Source organism: Ruditapes philippinarum, unplaced genomic scaffold (genome assembly GCF_026571515.1).
Source record: "Ruditapes philippinarum isolate M1 unplaced genomic scaffold, ASM2657151v2 ctg1677_1_1_1_1, whole genome shotgun sequence".
In the NCBI taxonomy this organism is placed as follows: Eukaryota; Metazoa; Mollusca; class Bivalvia; order Venerida; family Veneridae; genus Ruditapes; species Ruditapes philippinarum.
Genome location: NW_026862929.1, coordinates 1 through 16,912, shown reverse-complemented (window position 1 = coordinate 16,912; position 16,912 = coordinate 1). Strand labels below are relative to the sequence as shown.

Genomic DNA, 16,912 nt, shown 5'->3' with positions numbered 1-16,912 from the left:
ATCATATACTTTTTCGACCTTTTGTATTGAAGTCTTAATTCAAAATTGTCTGTGGCATTCTGGCAGCTGGATCACTATGCGAGTGATGGTGACGCTTGAGGCGATTATCTCAAAATCTGGAGGATCGAGAAGAACAGCCTGACGGGTTGAAGTAGACCGCTCTAAGGGGATGAGAAGACATTGTCTGAGCCCCAAGAATGTCGCACTCTCAAAGTAGACATAACGGGGGTCAAAGAAGATTTTTTCGAGGACCAAGACGAGAAGGTCATCTTCAACATACATCAGATTGGGGAAACGGTCCATGATCATATGGTTGTGCAGGTGAACTTTTCTGTCAGAAACACATGTCTGTGACACCGACCCAAAACATCTGACCGAAGCACCTATGCTTGTCCGTGAGTCGGTCCGTTCACCTTGCAAGTCCGCTTTTAAAATCCTTTATTTAGACATCGACACACTTAGCACATGAATATAATGCATTTAATGATACCATTGGTCTCTCATGTAATTTCTCAATTAAAATATGAAAATTATTGCATATTCTGTGGTATTATTCAGTGAATTACTAAATTCAAATAAAAAAGTTCACCATTTTCAATATTAAATACTATATAAGGGCATGACTGGTGACATTTAGTGCCTAAAAGGGCGGATGGACCATCATTAAGCACAGAAAAGAAAGACGGGTCGATAACCGGTCGACACTTAAAATTAATTATTAGCCACCTTGCATAAGCTAGAGTTTGAATTGAGACTTGAGATAAATTGAGTTGAACGATTTTAATTTGACAGACTATTAAACATTTAGATTCTACGTATACTTCGACGATGCTGCGTAACCATACTGCATAGTTATATGTGGTCAGCTATTATCTTTAGCTCACAATGCATAACTTGAACACGATTCGATATTGTTTAAGACAAATAAGAGAATTTTGATATTAAGTTCTACCTATGAATCTATAATGAAATAAGGTTTACTGAGTTTTACAGTCTTTCCTATTAACTCGAAGTCACGCATAAAAAGTGGTATAGCAGGATAAAAACGGTTTACTAAAATTAATATTTCGTAAGCTGTATCGGGATTGATTTAGATTTCAAAAAAATTGCTGAAAGCAGCTCAAGTTGATGGATGACCGCTCAAACACAAACAGAAGAAAGTTTATATTTTATGTTTATTACGGATTTTGATACAACAAATGCGTTTTGGATTTGATTTTGTGGTTAATGTCGACATCGTTTGCAAATGTCAACAAATACGCTACAATTTGTTGCCAATCTAATTAACATTATCTTGGGTGAACCCAACGTAAACCTTTTTGAATGGCGGCATGACCAAGTGGTAAACGCGTTTCCAACCCTGTCAGCGGCAAGCCGTTGTTTCTTTTGGCAAGAAACTTTTTCCAGATATTCTGTACATTCATTGCTTATAAGTAATTAGTTCAAGGAACGGATTCGAGAGTATTTGAATAAAATTATAGCTTACTACACAATCGAACTAACAAAAGATTGTATAAACTAAACCGTATGTGAGATGTAAGCAGTGAACAGTGAGCTAAGCAAAAGGCAATACAATTTATATAGGGAAATCAATGTTCTGCTGTAATGCTCAAGTGGCAGACCAATATAGCAGGGCATCCTTTAATATAGTATAAAATTGCTCTGCGGGAATGCTGAGCAGGCAGACCAATATAGAAGGGCATCCTTTAATATAGTATAAAATTGCTCTCCTGGAATGCTGAGCTGGCAGACCAATATAGCGGGCATCCTTTAATATAGTATAAAATTGCTCTGCTGATATGCTGAGCAGGCAGACCAATATAGCAGGCATCCTTTAATATAGTATAAAATTGCTCTGCTGATATGCTGAGCAGGCAGACCAATATAGCAGGCATCCTTTAATATAGTATAAACTTGCTCTGCTGGAATGATGAGCAGGTAGACTAATATAGCAGGGCATCCTATAATATAATATAAAATTGCTCTGCGGGAATGCTGAGCAGGCAGACCAATATAGCAGGGCATCCTTTAATATAGTATAAAATTGCTCTCCTGGAATGCTGAGCTGGCAGACAAATATAGCGGGCATCCTTTATTATAGTATAAAATTGCTGAGCTGGTAGACCAATATAGCAGGCATCCTTTAATATAGTATAAACTTGCTCTGCTGGAATGCTGGGCTGGCATACAAATATAGCGGGGCATCTTTTGATATAGTATACAATTGCTCTGCTGGAATGCTGAGCTGGCAGACCAATATAACAGGGAATTCTTTAATATAGTATAAAATTGCTCTCCTGGAAAGCTGAGCGGCAGACCAATATAACAGGGAATTCTTTAATATAGTATAAAATTGCTCTGCAGGAATGCTGAGCTAGCAGACAAATATAGCAGGGCATCCTTTAATATAGTATAAAAATGCTCTGCTTGAATGCCGAGCTGGCAGACCAATAAAGCGGGGCATCCTTATACAGTATAAAATTGCTCTGCTGATATGCCAAGCTGGCAGACCAATATAGCAGGGCATCCTTTAATAAAGTATGAAATTGCTCTGCTGGAAAACTGAGCGGGCAGACCAATATAGCAGGGCATCCTTTAATATAGTATAAAATTGCTCTGCTTGAATGCTGAGCTGGCAGAACATTATAGCAGGGCATCCTTTAATATACTATAAAATTGCTCTGCTTGAATGCTGAGCTGGCAGACCAATATAGCGGGGCATCCTTTAATAAAGTATAAATTTGATCTGCTGGAATGCTGACCGGCAGACCAATTAATCGGAGAATCCTTTAATATAGTATAAAATTGCTCTGCTGGAATGCTGAGCTGGCAGACCGATATAGCGGGGCATCCTTTAATATAGTATAAAATTGCTCTCCTGGAATGCTGTGTTGCCAGACCAATATAGCGGGGCATCCTTTAATATAGTATAAAATTGCTCTGCTGGAATGCTGTGCTGGCAGGCCAATAAATCGGTGCATCCTTTAATATAGTATAAAATTGCTCTGCTGGAAAACTGAGCAGGCAGACCAATTTAGCGGGGCATTCATTAATATAGTATAAAATCGCTCTGCTGGAATGCTGAGCTGGCAGACCAATATAGCAGGGCATCCTTTAATATAGTATAAAATTGCTCTGCTTGAATGCTGAGCTGGCAGACCAAAAAAGTGGGGCATTCTTTAATATATTATAAAATTGCTCTGCTGGAATACTGAGCTGGCGGACCAATATAGCAGGGCATCCTTTAAAATAGTGTAAAAATTGCTCTGCTGGAATGCTGAGCTGGCAGACCAATATAGCGGGGCATCCTTTAATATAGTATAAAATTGCTCTCCTGGAATGCTGTGTTGCCAGACCAATATAGCGGGGCATCCTTTAATATAGTATAAAATTGCTCTGCTGGAGTGCTGAGCTGGAAGACCAATAAAGCGGGGCATCCTTTATTATGGCATAAAATTGCTCTGATGGAATGCTGAGCTGGCAGAACAATATAGCAGGGCATCCTTTAATATACTATAAAATTGCTCTGCTTGAATGCTGAGCTGGCAGACCAATCAAGCGGGGCATCCTTTAATATAGTATAAATTTGATCTGCTGGAATGCTGAGCTGGCAGACCAATTAATCGGAGCATCCTTTAATATAGTATAAAATTGCTCTGCTGGAATGCTGAGCTGGCAGACCGATAAAGCGGGGCATCCTTTAATATAGTATAAAATTGCTCTCCTGGAATGCTGTGTTGCCAGACCAATATAGCGGGGCATCCTTTAATATAGTATAAAATTGCTCTGCTGGATTGCTGAGCTGGCAGGCCAATAAATCGGAGCATCCTTTAATATAGTATAAAATTGCTCTGCTGGAAAACTGAGCAGGCAGACCAATTTAGCGGGGCATTCATTGATATAGTTTAAAATCGCTCTGCTGGAATGCTGAGCTGGCAGACCAATATAGCAGGGCATCCTTTTATATAGTATAAAATTGCTCTGCTTGAATGCTGAGCTGGCAGACTAAAATAGCGGGGCATTCTTTAATATATTATGAAATTGCTCTGCTGGAATACTGAGCTGGCGGACCAATATAGCTGGGCATCCTTTAAAATAGTGTAAAAATTGCTCTGCTGGAATGCTGAGCTGGCAGACCAATATAGCAGGGCATCCTTTAATATAGTATAAAATTGCTCTCCTGGAATGCTGTGTTGCCAGACCAATATAGCGGGGCATCCTTTAATATAGTATAAAATTGCTCTGCTGGAGTGCTGAGCTGGAAGACCAATAAAGCGGGGCATCCTTTATTATGGTTTAAAATTGCTCTGCTGGAATGCTGAGCAGGCAGACCAATATAGCAGGGCATCCTTTAATATAGTATAAAATTGCTCTGCTGGAATGCTGAGCAGGCAGACCAATATAGCGGGGCATCCATTAATATAGTATAAAAGCTCTCCTGGAATGCGAAGCAGACATACCAATATAGCAGGGCATCCTTTAATATAGTATAAAATTGCTCTGCTAGAATGCTGAGATGGTAAGGCAGAGCAATATAGCAGGACATTACACAATAACGTGTAAAAATGCCCTGCTGCTGGAATGCTCAGCTAGCTAGCCAATCTAGCAGGGCATTCCTAAATTATGTGTAAAATACTCTCCTGTGATGCTTAACTGGCTAAGCAATCTAGCAGGGTATCTCTAAATGTAGTGCAAGAAATGTTTTGGTGCAATGCTCAGCTGGCAGAGCAATATAGCAGGACATATCAACATATAGTGTAAAAATGCTCTGCTAAGTAATCTACAATGGCATTCCGAAATACAGTGTACATTGTCTGCTGAAATGCCATCTTGCTGGTCAATCTAGGGGGGCATTTCTAAAAAAGGTGTAAAAAATGCTAAGCTGGCTAGGCAATCTAGCAGTCCATTCTAAAATAAAGTGTAAAAATACTCACAGGAATGCTAAGCTAGCAGATCAATCTAGCAGAGCATTTTTAAATAAATTGTTAAGAGTAAAAAGGCTCAACTTGAATGCTCTGCTGGCAGAGAAATACAGCTTAACATTCCAAAATATAGAGTGAAATGTAGTTAAAATGACTAGCTCGGAATTTCAGCAGAGCCTTTTGTGCTTTACTTAAAAATGCCCTACTAGTGTGCTTAGATAGCTAAGCATTCTAGTAGAGCACTTTGCACTAAACATGTATTTAGGAACCCCCTGCTAGACTGCCTAGCCAGCTGAGCATTCCAGCAGAACATTTTACACTACATTTCAGAATGCTCTGTTATATTGCCTACCTAGCTGAGCATTATTTCAAACTATATTTAGGAATGCCCTGTTAGATTGTCTAGCCAGCTGAGTATTCAAACAGAACATTTTTACACTATACATGTATTTAGGAGTGCCCCGCTACATTGCCTAGCCAACTGAGCATTCCAACAGAGCATTTTTACACTATACATGTATTTAGAAGTGCCCCGCTACATTGCCTAGCCAACTGAGCATTCCAACAGAGCATTTTTACACTATACATGTATTTAGGAGTGCCCCGCTACATTGCCTAGCCAACTGAGCATTCCAACAGAGCATTTTTACACTATACATGTATTTAGGAGTGCCCCGCTACATTGCCTAGCCAACTGAGCATTCCAACAGAGCATTTTTACACTATACATGTATTTAGGAGTGCCCCGCTACATTGCCTAGCCAACTGAGCATTCCAACAGAGCATTTTTACACTATACATGTATTTAGGAGTGCCCCGCTACATTGCCTAGCCAACTGAGCATTCCAACAGAGCATTTTTACACTATACATGTATTTAGGAGTGCCCCGCTACATTGCCTAGCCAACTGAGCATTCCAACAGAGCATTTATACACTATATTTAGCAATGCCCTGCTAGATTTCCAAAACAGCTGAGCATTACAACAGATCATTGATTTCCTATATAAATTGAAATGCCTTTTTGCTTAGCTCACTGTTCACTGCTAACTATTCACATCCTTTTTACTTTCGCTTTCGGTATTTAGAGAGTGATACTTTACGGCCTCCATAGTTATAAATCGATATCTGGGGAAGAGTTCGCCTGCTTGCTGCAAACAGAATCATCACCTTTTATCTAACAAAAGATGGAATTAAAATCATATATTCTGATTTGTGTGATAGCTTGTAAGTACAATGTTTACATAATGAATTGTTTTTTCTTAATCATTATTTTGATAGGGAAATATTAACTGTTTACCTGTTTAATTATATGCTGTGTAAATACTGGGTAAAATGTCTGAATGTGTTTCTTTGTTGTGACGCAAACAAGTAACAATTTGCAACATAACTTAAAAGAAACAACATCAATAAAAAAAACACACAAAAAAGCATAAAACCAAAAAAAATGAAAATAAAATAAAAAAAAATAAAAAAAAGGGAAAAGCAAGAAAATGAAGAAACACAATATAGAAAAGATGTTAGATCTACACACGAGAGTTTATAATAATTGTTGTTGCGTGTCTAATATAACATTCTGTGCATACCATTTAACACCGTGTTTAATGTAAATAATTATGCCTATTTTCTTCTGTTGTTAACACAGTTGGTATGGAACTCAAGAAAGAGCGTACTTTGTTAACATTACATTTTGTTATGTTTCATGATAAATTATTTTACATTCAGGCCTACTTTCTTATATTGAATATAACTCTAAAATTTGGGTTCATGATTATCATCCAAATTCTTTAGACGCAAAAAGCAATAACTCACTGTTTTTCCTTTTTTCTTGCACAATTTTTACTGCTTTTACAAACTTTGATGATTTAATTTCAGATTTTATCACTATTGTCTGAGTTCAATTATCACTATAGTCTATTGTATAGGTTCAGTTGTCATTATTGTCTAGGTTTAGTTATCATTATTTTGTTGATTGTCAAGATTTAGTCATTATTGTTTAGGTTTAGTTAACATTATTGTCTAGGTTTAGTTATCATTATTGTCTAGGTTTATTTATCATTATTGTCTAGGTTCAGTTATTATTATTGTCTAGGTTTAGTTATCATTATTGTCTAGGTTCAGTTATCATTATTGTTTAGGTTTGGTTATCATTATTGTGTCTAGGTTTAGTTATCATTATTGTCTAGGTTTGGTTATCATTATTGTCTAGGTTTAGTTATTATTATTGTCTACGTTTGGTTATCATTATTGTCTAGGTTTAGTTATGACTGTTGTCTAGGTTTATTTATCAATATTGTCTGGGTTCAGGTATCATTATTGTCTAGGTTCAGTTATCATTTTTGTTTAGGTTTAGTTAGTAACAAGGATCACAAAGTCATCGCATGAACTTTGCACAAATCAGTCTTTCTATTTGGTCCAGCAAATAGATCGATGATAAGTCTATTAGATTAATTGCCAGGGGTCTACTTAGCACGACTGTAACCTTATATCCCAGTCTAATATCCATAAAATATTCACGAATTTATGGCATTATCGACCTGAACGTTTGGTTAAATGACTATAAAGAAATAAAACGGTGTTTTCATGTATGACCTTTTCCAGTGTTTTCAACATCTCATCAGTAACTGATGTATGGTTCATGCACGTGGACGTTTCTATATAACACTTTAATCAACCTTACATGATTTATTTTTACTTCCAGAGATATTGCTTTTACTTGAAATATTTCTCCCCAATTAGAATATATACATATTCAATCGAAATATTTGGTTACCGTCACCAAGAATTATTTCATTGCTATTTTTCTATTACACCGCGTATTACACTTTGTGTGAAAAATATAATTTGAAATTTTGATTCCATCAGAACTTGCTCTATATACATATTCTGGTGTTTTCCTACATATTGTAAATTGTGTGCTATAGACTGGTACTACATGTACATTCTTCTTCTTCTTGAATTATATACGCTCTACATTAGCCAGTCTGTCTGTTGGAAGCATTGATTTTCCAATATTTAATATCTCTACAACTGACCAAGTTACACTGGTATGCAAATATATGACATTTGTTTGTACTGTCTGAGCTTCTTCAACATCTCAACAGATAGTGTCGGCAAGGAAGCAAATCGTTTAAATCGCCTATGCCAAAAACAGCAGGAGGGAGGGTGGCGGGGGGAGAAAGTGCAATGTTTTAGTTGGTCATTATAGGCCTTTAAAACTGATGAAGATAAATCATTCAGCTTCCAGCGAAATCTTGAATCAAATCATATTTTATATACTCCTAGATAAGCTAGTTTTAAATAATGGTGATACTTTTGACGCCATGGAAAGGCAATGCACGACGAACTCATACTGTTTTATACACAATAATGCACCATGTGTTTCCGGTAATTTTGTGCCGATCTTAAAACTTTTTTATTCATAATATCCGAAAAACTCACTCCTTATCTAGACATACCACAAAGAACGTTATTTCCCATCTGGACATTTTATTATACATGTCATATACACTGCCTTCACAGCAAAATATATAAATTATGTTTTTATTACCTTTTGATATTGGTCCAGAACAATGTAATAATATATTTGTATTGTATTTGTAACATCGGATAATTTGTACTTAAATATTCATTTGACATTACAAAATATGAAATTTGTCCATCGTATTGCAACCAAAATATCCTTATTTAGAAATAAAGAGAATGAAGTAGTCTTTTCCGGTTCAACTAGGACAGACTGTAGAAAACAATATGTGTAAAAAAAGATTTCATCAATTCATGATAATAATAATTGACATGTAATTAGTTTATGAAGGGCTCGTGGGAAATATCAAGCTTCATACAATATAGAATTTATTGTATTGATTGTAATGATAAAACTTGACTGTGACATTTAGAAAGATCCGATAAAACAATTACCTAAATTGTTTGCATGGAACTAACTTAATGGGAAATAGCAGAATAATTATAAAATTGCCTCAACAGCCAGACTCATCGTAACGATTATCTACGATCAAAGAAAATCACAAACGATTAAATAAATTATTAAATAATATATGTATGTGTAATTATATATGTCACTCAGCAATAGAAAATGTGCATTAAATATCGTTGTGAATAAAATGTCACAAGGATATTGCAATTCTGTATAAAATTATGTTTAATGTGTGGATTTACTATTATTATTATTTTTGAGCTTATTGCGTATATTATTCATATAGTTAAACCACTGAAGCATATAACTGCTACATAAAATATAAATATTACCAGGGTTTTACATAATGTTTGTAACTACATTCATTATTTATATTCACCCACGTTTGTTTTTGCAAATAAAATTCCAAGAATTCAAGTACCATTGTTGTCAAAGTGGCGATTAAAAGACAGAGTTTTAACAAAGAAATAAATTCATGTTCTTTTACAAAAACTATAATTTAGCTGTATGATTAATTTGAGTGTAAAAAAAGAGTCAATCAACACGTCATAAAAATCCATAATAAGCTCTCTTCAAGTACGTTATTATATAAAATAATCTTAAATTTTGAAACAACAAAATCTTCCAAGTCATGGGTATGAATTCGTGCTTACATATTGTTAAAATATATCTGGTAAAATCTGCATGTTCATCATTACATTAAACTATTGTATACAACACAATGTAACACAAGTAACATTCCTCTCGTATATTTCTATCTGACGTACATTTGTCAGACGCCGTTTAGCAATTTTTACTTGGTTATGATGAATTGCAGGATGTCTGGGCATCGCATAAAAATATCAGTATTTTTACGGACAAAAACAGATTCTAAATGGCAGACATTTTGTCAAGAACCGATCGATTACCAACATTTCCATAATAATGATTTTGCCAAATTAGTTTCAAGCATGTTTGGCAAGATTTACCATATCGTGAACAATACTGGTGTATCATATAAAATGCCCCCAAGTTATTGCCAAGATTTCTACACTTTGTACAAAAAAGACTTTGTATTTAGTTCATTTTCTGACAACTTAAAGGGATTTGTGGATTCAACAATATGATTATACATGTACATTATGACATCATCTAAGTTCTGACTTAATGTATTCAGTTGAATTATCATCATAACAAATTGATATACATATTCTCCACAGCACAATATGTTTGAACTGTTGAACATGAAAAATTACCAATTCAATAATAAAACCAATAAAACAATTAATATCTAAAGCTCTATATGAGTCATTCAAGGTCTTTCATGCTTTACATATTGATTGTTCAAAGCCATACTGCCAGTTGTTCTGCAAATATTTTATCCATAGATTGTGTAACACATGGAGAGAGAGGTTTGGTTTAGTGCCAATAGAAATCAAAGCACTGAAAGGTCTTTTATTGGCAAACTTCGAATAGTTTATGCAAGTACATTATAAAATAAATTAGTACGCAATAAGCTTATAACTCCTGGTGTAAATCGCGGGCAGACATTGCGTTACAAATTCTAAGGTATAACAAAAGATAAAAGAAAAAGTCATTACGTATATTGGTTATAAAAGTGATTGGAAAGTTGCATAAATATTTCAAAATTCATTCACCAATCGTTCTAAACAAACGTGAATTCTTTAAATTAATTTCAAATTTAAACAACTGAAAATGACAATTTAATGATCAACGCTATTTTATTTATTTTTAATCTATTTTTAATTTTTTAATCATCTGAAAAACGATGCATTACCAAAGAAATGTTTTCGCAAGTAAATTGAGTACAAAAAGTGTAAGCATATATTAACTATAATATAATATGAAAGATCAACTGATTTGGCTGATTTGGAACGCCTTTGTGCGTCGTGTTGGCGCTAGCGACAAGGCAACGCGCAATATACCAAATCAGCCACCATAATCAACTGAACATTGCACAATGCAATACAACTTTTACTTTGACAGAAACAGATAAGATAAAGGTCGTGTCAGTTGTGGAGATTATGTGGTCCATGTTGCTATGAGCTATATTGATCACCTGCATATCTCATATAAGTGAGTCAAGTGAGAAGAAACAGATTTCCCACAGTGGTGATAGACACCACTCTACCAATGATTTTATACGAACAAAGCTCACTATATAATGTTAGTAGTGGATATCGATTGTAGGAAACATCTGTTTTAGATTCATATAAATGTTAATATTGAAATATTGACATATATATCACTGTATGATGCTAGTTTACATATAACCTAACTAGACATACAGTGGCATGTATTCGGTAATATAATTATTGTTTTTTTAGTTCGACTTATCGAGAAAGAAGAATAATTCGAGGTAGTGTAACAGTCCAGTCAGTTCCAGTTGCCGTCCGAAAACCTTTTATTATTTCTTAATGGATTATTTTGCGCTTGTAAAAAATGATCTCTATTATATTCTTAAAAGTAAAATCGTTTACAACGCTTTTGTTTGATTTGTATTTGTGTCTATTGATAAATATTTTTTAACTTGTGAGCGCTACAATATAGAAGGCGACACATTCATCGTTCCCATACAATATAGAAGGCTTCGTTCCCATATCATCGTTCATATTCTAAGGTTTAATGATTCATTAAAAAACGACTTAATATTTGATAATGTATTCAAAAACTTCTTCGAGTATAGTGAACTAAATAATGCAATATTTTTTTACTCATATGACATTTGTAAATTTCATGAACAAGACTTGAGAATGATTCAAGCCTAGTTTTTGTTTAAATCACAACTGGATGTAAATAAATTTGTTAAACTAACTTATCATTTTAGTCTATATAAACAATATCTGAGTTAATAACTGAGGTTACGCCAAACTTAATTTAAGATATTTTTATATACATTATCTCAAATTCGCTCAAAAAACTGTCACTTATTTCAACTTGCCGGCCACAAACTAACATACAAAATATCTATGCTATACGCTAAAACAAAACCATACCAGCCTCTACACGTGGCATTTAAACGAAGCGTTGCGCATTTAACTTTTATGACTCAGCGTCTCAAGAGCGTTCACTTGTATGAGACGACATGTATTAGAGACTAAAGGTTCAGCTAGATGATACTTTCATAACACTTAAACTTAAGACTTTCACAACAATTAAACTTAAGACTTTCACAACACTTAAACTTCAAGACTTACATCAGAAAACCACTTCAAGCTTATTTAAAAGCGTCCTTGGATGAACGTACAAATAATGTCATATTTAATTGATGCGTCATCTGCGTCAGTTTTCGCGGCGACATCTGCAGGCCTATGCAATTATTATAAAGTGCTTTTTTCCTTTTTTCTCCATTCTAGATATGCATATTTAAAGGCACATTATGCCTCAGAAATCCTTTTTTTTAAATTCTTTAGAAATGTAAAACACATGTTTAATAATGTTTTAATAATGGATTTAGAACATGTAGGATATTTAACAGCTGAAGAAAGTAGTGCTGAATGTGCAGTAATGTGTTGTAAAGGTAGCAAAATGTAAATAAATAGTATTTTGACTTCCATACAAAATACTAAATCATTATAATTATACCAATTGCCAGCAAAGCAAAAGATATAAAGATAGTTCATTTATATGGCAGATAAGTATTTTTGTGAAACTTGTAACAAGACACCAAATATTTAAAATTTTGAGAAATAAAAATTATAGCATTTCTGACGCATAATGTGCCTTTAAGTATTATTCTCCAATACTGGAGAGCAAAACAAACCTACAGCATAATATTCCGACTAAGTTGTAATACCTGTAACATAATTTGCTCAACATCTGAGGTGTTTAATGAGTCATAGGTTTTAGTAACAGTATAGTTTTACAGTATGGTGGTAACAGTTTTAGTATGGTGGCTGATTTGTGCCATGTGGCGCCGCTGAAAAAAGAAACGAAAATAGGACAAAGTTGCGATTTTGTCGTACTTGCGTTTCGCGAGGCGAAAGGAAAAGTCACAAAGATATGACAAAGTGGTGACTTTTCCTGTTTTCACCTAGCGCCCCTCGGAGAGAAAATATACCCACGAAGTGACTTTGTCATAGTATGGTGGCTGATTTAGTACACTATGCGCTTTGTGTTGTCGTTAGCGACAACACAACCTATATCGTTATCGCATATAAGCAAAAGGCGCGTTGTCGCACTATCGTCTTGTCGTTCTGTCGCTAGCGAAGCACGCCAAACAACGCGTTGTCGTGTTGCGCGCTCTCGCGATGTCGCCCTGCCGCATGGCTTATATATATATATATATATGAAAAAAGCCAATCCTTCGATTTGAGCCTAGAGATAATGTGACATCGCGACAACACGCGTGCTGTCGCTAACCTCATCACAAAATGTTCCAAATCAGTTTCGCCTTGCGCCCCGCGGAGCGAAAATACGACATGGCACAAATCAGCTGATATACCATACTGGTGGCTGATTTGTGCCATGTCGTATTTTCGTCCGAAAAAGCATCACAAAAAAAGCAACAACACGAAAACACCACCACCAATAACAAAAACATCAAAAACAACAACAAAAATAAAACAAAAACAAACAAACAAAAAACGAAAATATGACAAAGTGACTCATAATGCATATTTCTAATTAAAATCTAATTAGTTCTCAGCTTGATCGAGATTTGTTTACGTTGTTTTCGAATGCGTTTGTAACCACTAAATAACATCGCTTTAATGAACTTTTTAAATACTTTCTTCCTTAACATCTGATGCGTGTATATCAGATGAGTAACCTTGAAAAGATTTATAAATACGTTCACCTGTAACAAGTATGTATTAATGACCAGGTGGTATTTCTTTATGCCCCCTGACTTTGCTCGTACAAACAGCTGAGCGGGAATAAAGTTTAAATTTAAATTAAGTACATGATAGTTTAATAGATTTAGTATTTCTTTATAATAGGGGCTATTTGATATCTATGATAATCAACCATGATAATGTTGTTATATAAGGAACATGATGGAGCACGAACATACGGCGACAGTTTTGACAGGCAAATACTAGCTTAAGTGTTACAGACAAAAATATTGACTGTAATAAGACGAAGTGAGCTATACATCTGTTACTTCACTCCTTGAAGGGCGTTTCTAAGCACTCCATTCTTTATTCGAGCCAAGTCTAACAAAGCTTGTCCGTAACAGAAATACATCTATAAACAGTCAACTGTCTGACTATGCTGGCCTTAGAAATACATCTATAAACAGTCAACTGTCTGACTATGCCGGCCTTAGAAATACATCTATAAACATTCAACTGTCTGACTATTCCGGCCTTAAAAATACATCTAAAACATTCAACTGTCTGACTATGCCGTCCTTAGAAATACATCTGTAAACAGTCAACTGTCTGACTATTCCGGCCTTAGAAATACATCTATAAACAGTCAACTGTCTGACTATGCCGGCCTTAGAAATACATCTATAAACATTCAACTGTCTGACTATGCCGGCCTTAGAAATACATCTATAAACAGTCAACTGTCTGACTATGCTGGCCTTAGAAATACATCTATGAACAGTCAACTGTCTGACTATGCCGGCCGTAGAAATACATCTATAAACAGTCAACTGTCTGACTATGCCGGCCTTAGAAATACATCTATAAACAGTCAACTGTCTGACTCTGCCGGTCTTAGAAATACATCTATAAACAGTCAACTGTCTGACTATGCCGGTCTTAGAAATACATCTATAAACAGTCAACTGTCTGACTATGCCGGCCTTAGAAATACATCTATAAACAGTCAACTGTCTGACTATGCCGGCCTTAGAAATACATCTATAAACAGTCAACTGTCTGACTATGCCGGCCTTAGAAATACATCTATAAACATTCAACTGTCTGACTATGCTGGCCTTAGAAATACATCTTTAAACAGTCAACTGTCTGACTATGCCGGCCTTAGAAATACATCTATAAACATTCAACTGTCTGACTATGCCGGCCTTAGAAATACATCTATAAACAGTCAACTGTCTGACTATGTCGGCCTTAGAAATACATCTGTAAACATTCAACTGTCTGACTATGTCGGCCTTAGAAATACATCTGTAAACAGTCAACTGTCTGACTATGCCGGCCTTAGAAATACATCTATAAACATTCAACTGTCTGACTATGTCGGCCTTAGAAATACATCTAAAACATTCAACTGTCTGACTATGTCGGCCTTAGAAATACATCTGTAAACATTCAACTGTCTGACTATGCCGGCCTTAGAAATACATCTATAAACAGTCAACTGTCTGACTATGCCGGCCTTAGAAATACATCTGTAAACATTCAACTGTCTGACTATGTCGGCCTTAGAAATACATCTATAAACATTCAACTGTCTGACTATGCCGGCCTTAGAAATACATCTATAAACAGTCAACTGTCTGACTATGCCGGCCTTAGAAATACATCTGTAAACAGTCAACTGTCTGACTATGTCGGCCTTAGAAATACATCTTTAAACATTCAACTGTCTGACTATGTCGGCCTTAGAAATACATCTGTAAACAGTCAACGGTCTGACTATGCTGGCCTTAGAAATACATCTATAAACAGTCAACTATCTGACTATGCCGGCCTTAGAAATACATCTGTAAACAGTCAACTGTCTGACTATGTCGGCCTTAGAAATACATCTTTAAACATTCAACTGTCTGACTATGTCGGCCTTAGAAATACATCTGTAAACAGTCATCGGTCTGACTATGCTGGCCTTAGAAATACATCTATAAACAGTCAACTATCTGACTATGCTGGCCTAAGAAAAACATCTATAAACAGTCATTTTTCTGACTAGTATGGTCCTAGTACAGTCACTTTTCTGACTACTCTGGTCTTAGAAACACATCCATTTCGAGTCTCCTTTCTGAGTACTCTGGTCTTAGAAACACATCTATTTCCAGTCACTTTCACTTTTCTGACATATCTGGCCTAAGAAATAAATCTGTTAACAGTCACATCTGTAAAATCTTCAAGTATATCAGAATTTGAGACTAACAGTGGTTTCTTACTGAAATTGGTGAATGCCTTTGTCGAAAGTTACCAAAGTTATCATATCTGTATTTGAATTTTTTAATCTCTATATTTGGTGTAAGACACACAAAAGTGTATGTATTCACAGATAACATATAAATACTGAATAAACTGATCTTACACTGTTAACTTCTTTTATTAAAATTCTTATATATAGATAATAACCTTTTAAAATATTATTATGTCTCACAAATCAAAATTTTTAGAGTTTGATATTTTACGAGATATTAAATGAATTTAATATACTACCATATTTCCGTGTATCAACTGTAAGACAAATGTTTATTTATTTCAGATGTAGCAGTTGTACATAACGCCGAAGCTGGTTGCAAAGATGATTTAATGGCGGCAAACAAGGCTTGTTTTGATAGTTACAATACGTATCTTGCAAACCTTGGCCAAAGCGGGGCAGATTCTTCACAAATCATGGTGAAACTATGCACGTACGAAATCAATTTACATCTGTCGTATAGATTAATTGAATGATTGGGTTAAATGTACACAACTTATGTTATATGTTTTGTTTGTTTTCAGATGTTTTGACAAATTCATAATAATAATTATCATAGTGCTTATGATAGTGCCGTTTGACAGGGATCTACATAAAATAACATTTTAAGAAATGTACAAACGGCAACCATCATGACATAAATCATCTAGCAATCACATTTAGATAATTAAGAAATACAAAAACACCATAATGACACAATCATATCATAAGATATTTCATTTAAAAAGTTCAAAAGTTTCAAACAAGTATTTCCTTTGTAAAATAATTCATAACTAATTCATGACTTTTCAGAGACGAGGGAAAAGCAGCCTGGAGTTGTCTAAAACCTCTTCTCGACAAATGTCAGGAGCTGAAAGGTGATGCCAGATTTCAGGTGTTTTCTATACTTGAAACAAGTGGTGGATGTGACGTAATGAATCCCTCTGGTGAGTACTTTGTTTTTATATGCAATCTAATTGCGGTCATTTTTTAAAAAATATT

General features: G+C 35.0%; 1 protein-coding gene across 1 annotated transcript; it reads left to right on the top strand.

Annotated features, from left to right (window-relative positions):
• Positions 1 to 5,985: 5,985 nt before the first annotated feature.
• Positions 5,986 to 16,857, top strand: LOC132720628 (uncharacterized; the record flags this gene model as incomplete). The annotated part of the gene is given in 3 exon segments (XM_060704789.1): positions 5,986 to 6,147; positions 16,217 to 16,364; positions 16,724 to 16,857. Coding segments are annotated over 3 exon segments (322 nt in total), but the record flags the coding sequence as incomplete, so codon positions are not given.
• Between the last annotated feature and the right edge of the window lie 55 nt (positions 16,858 to 16,912).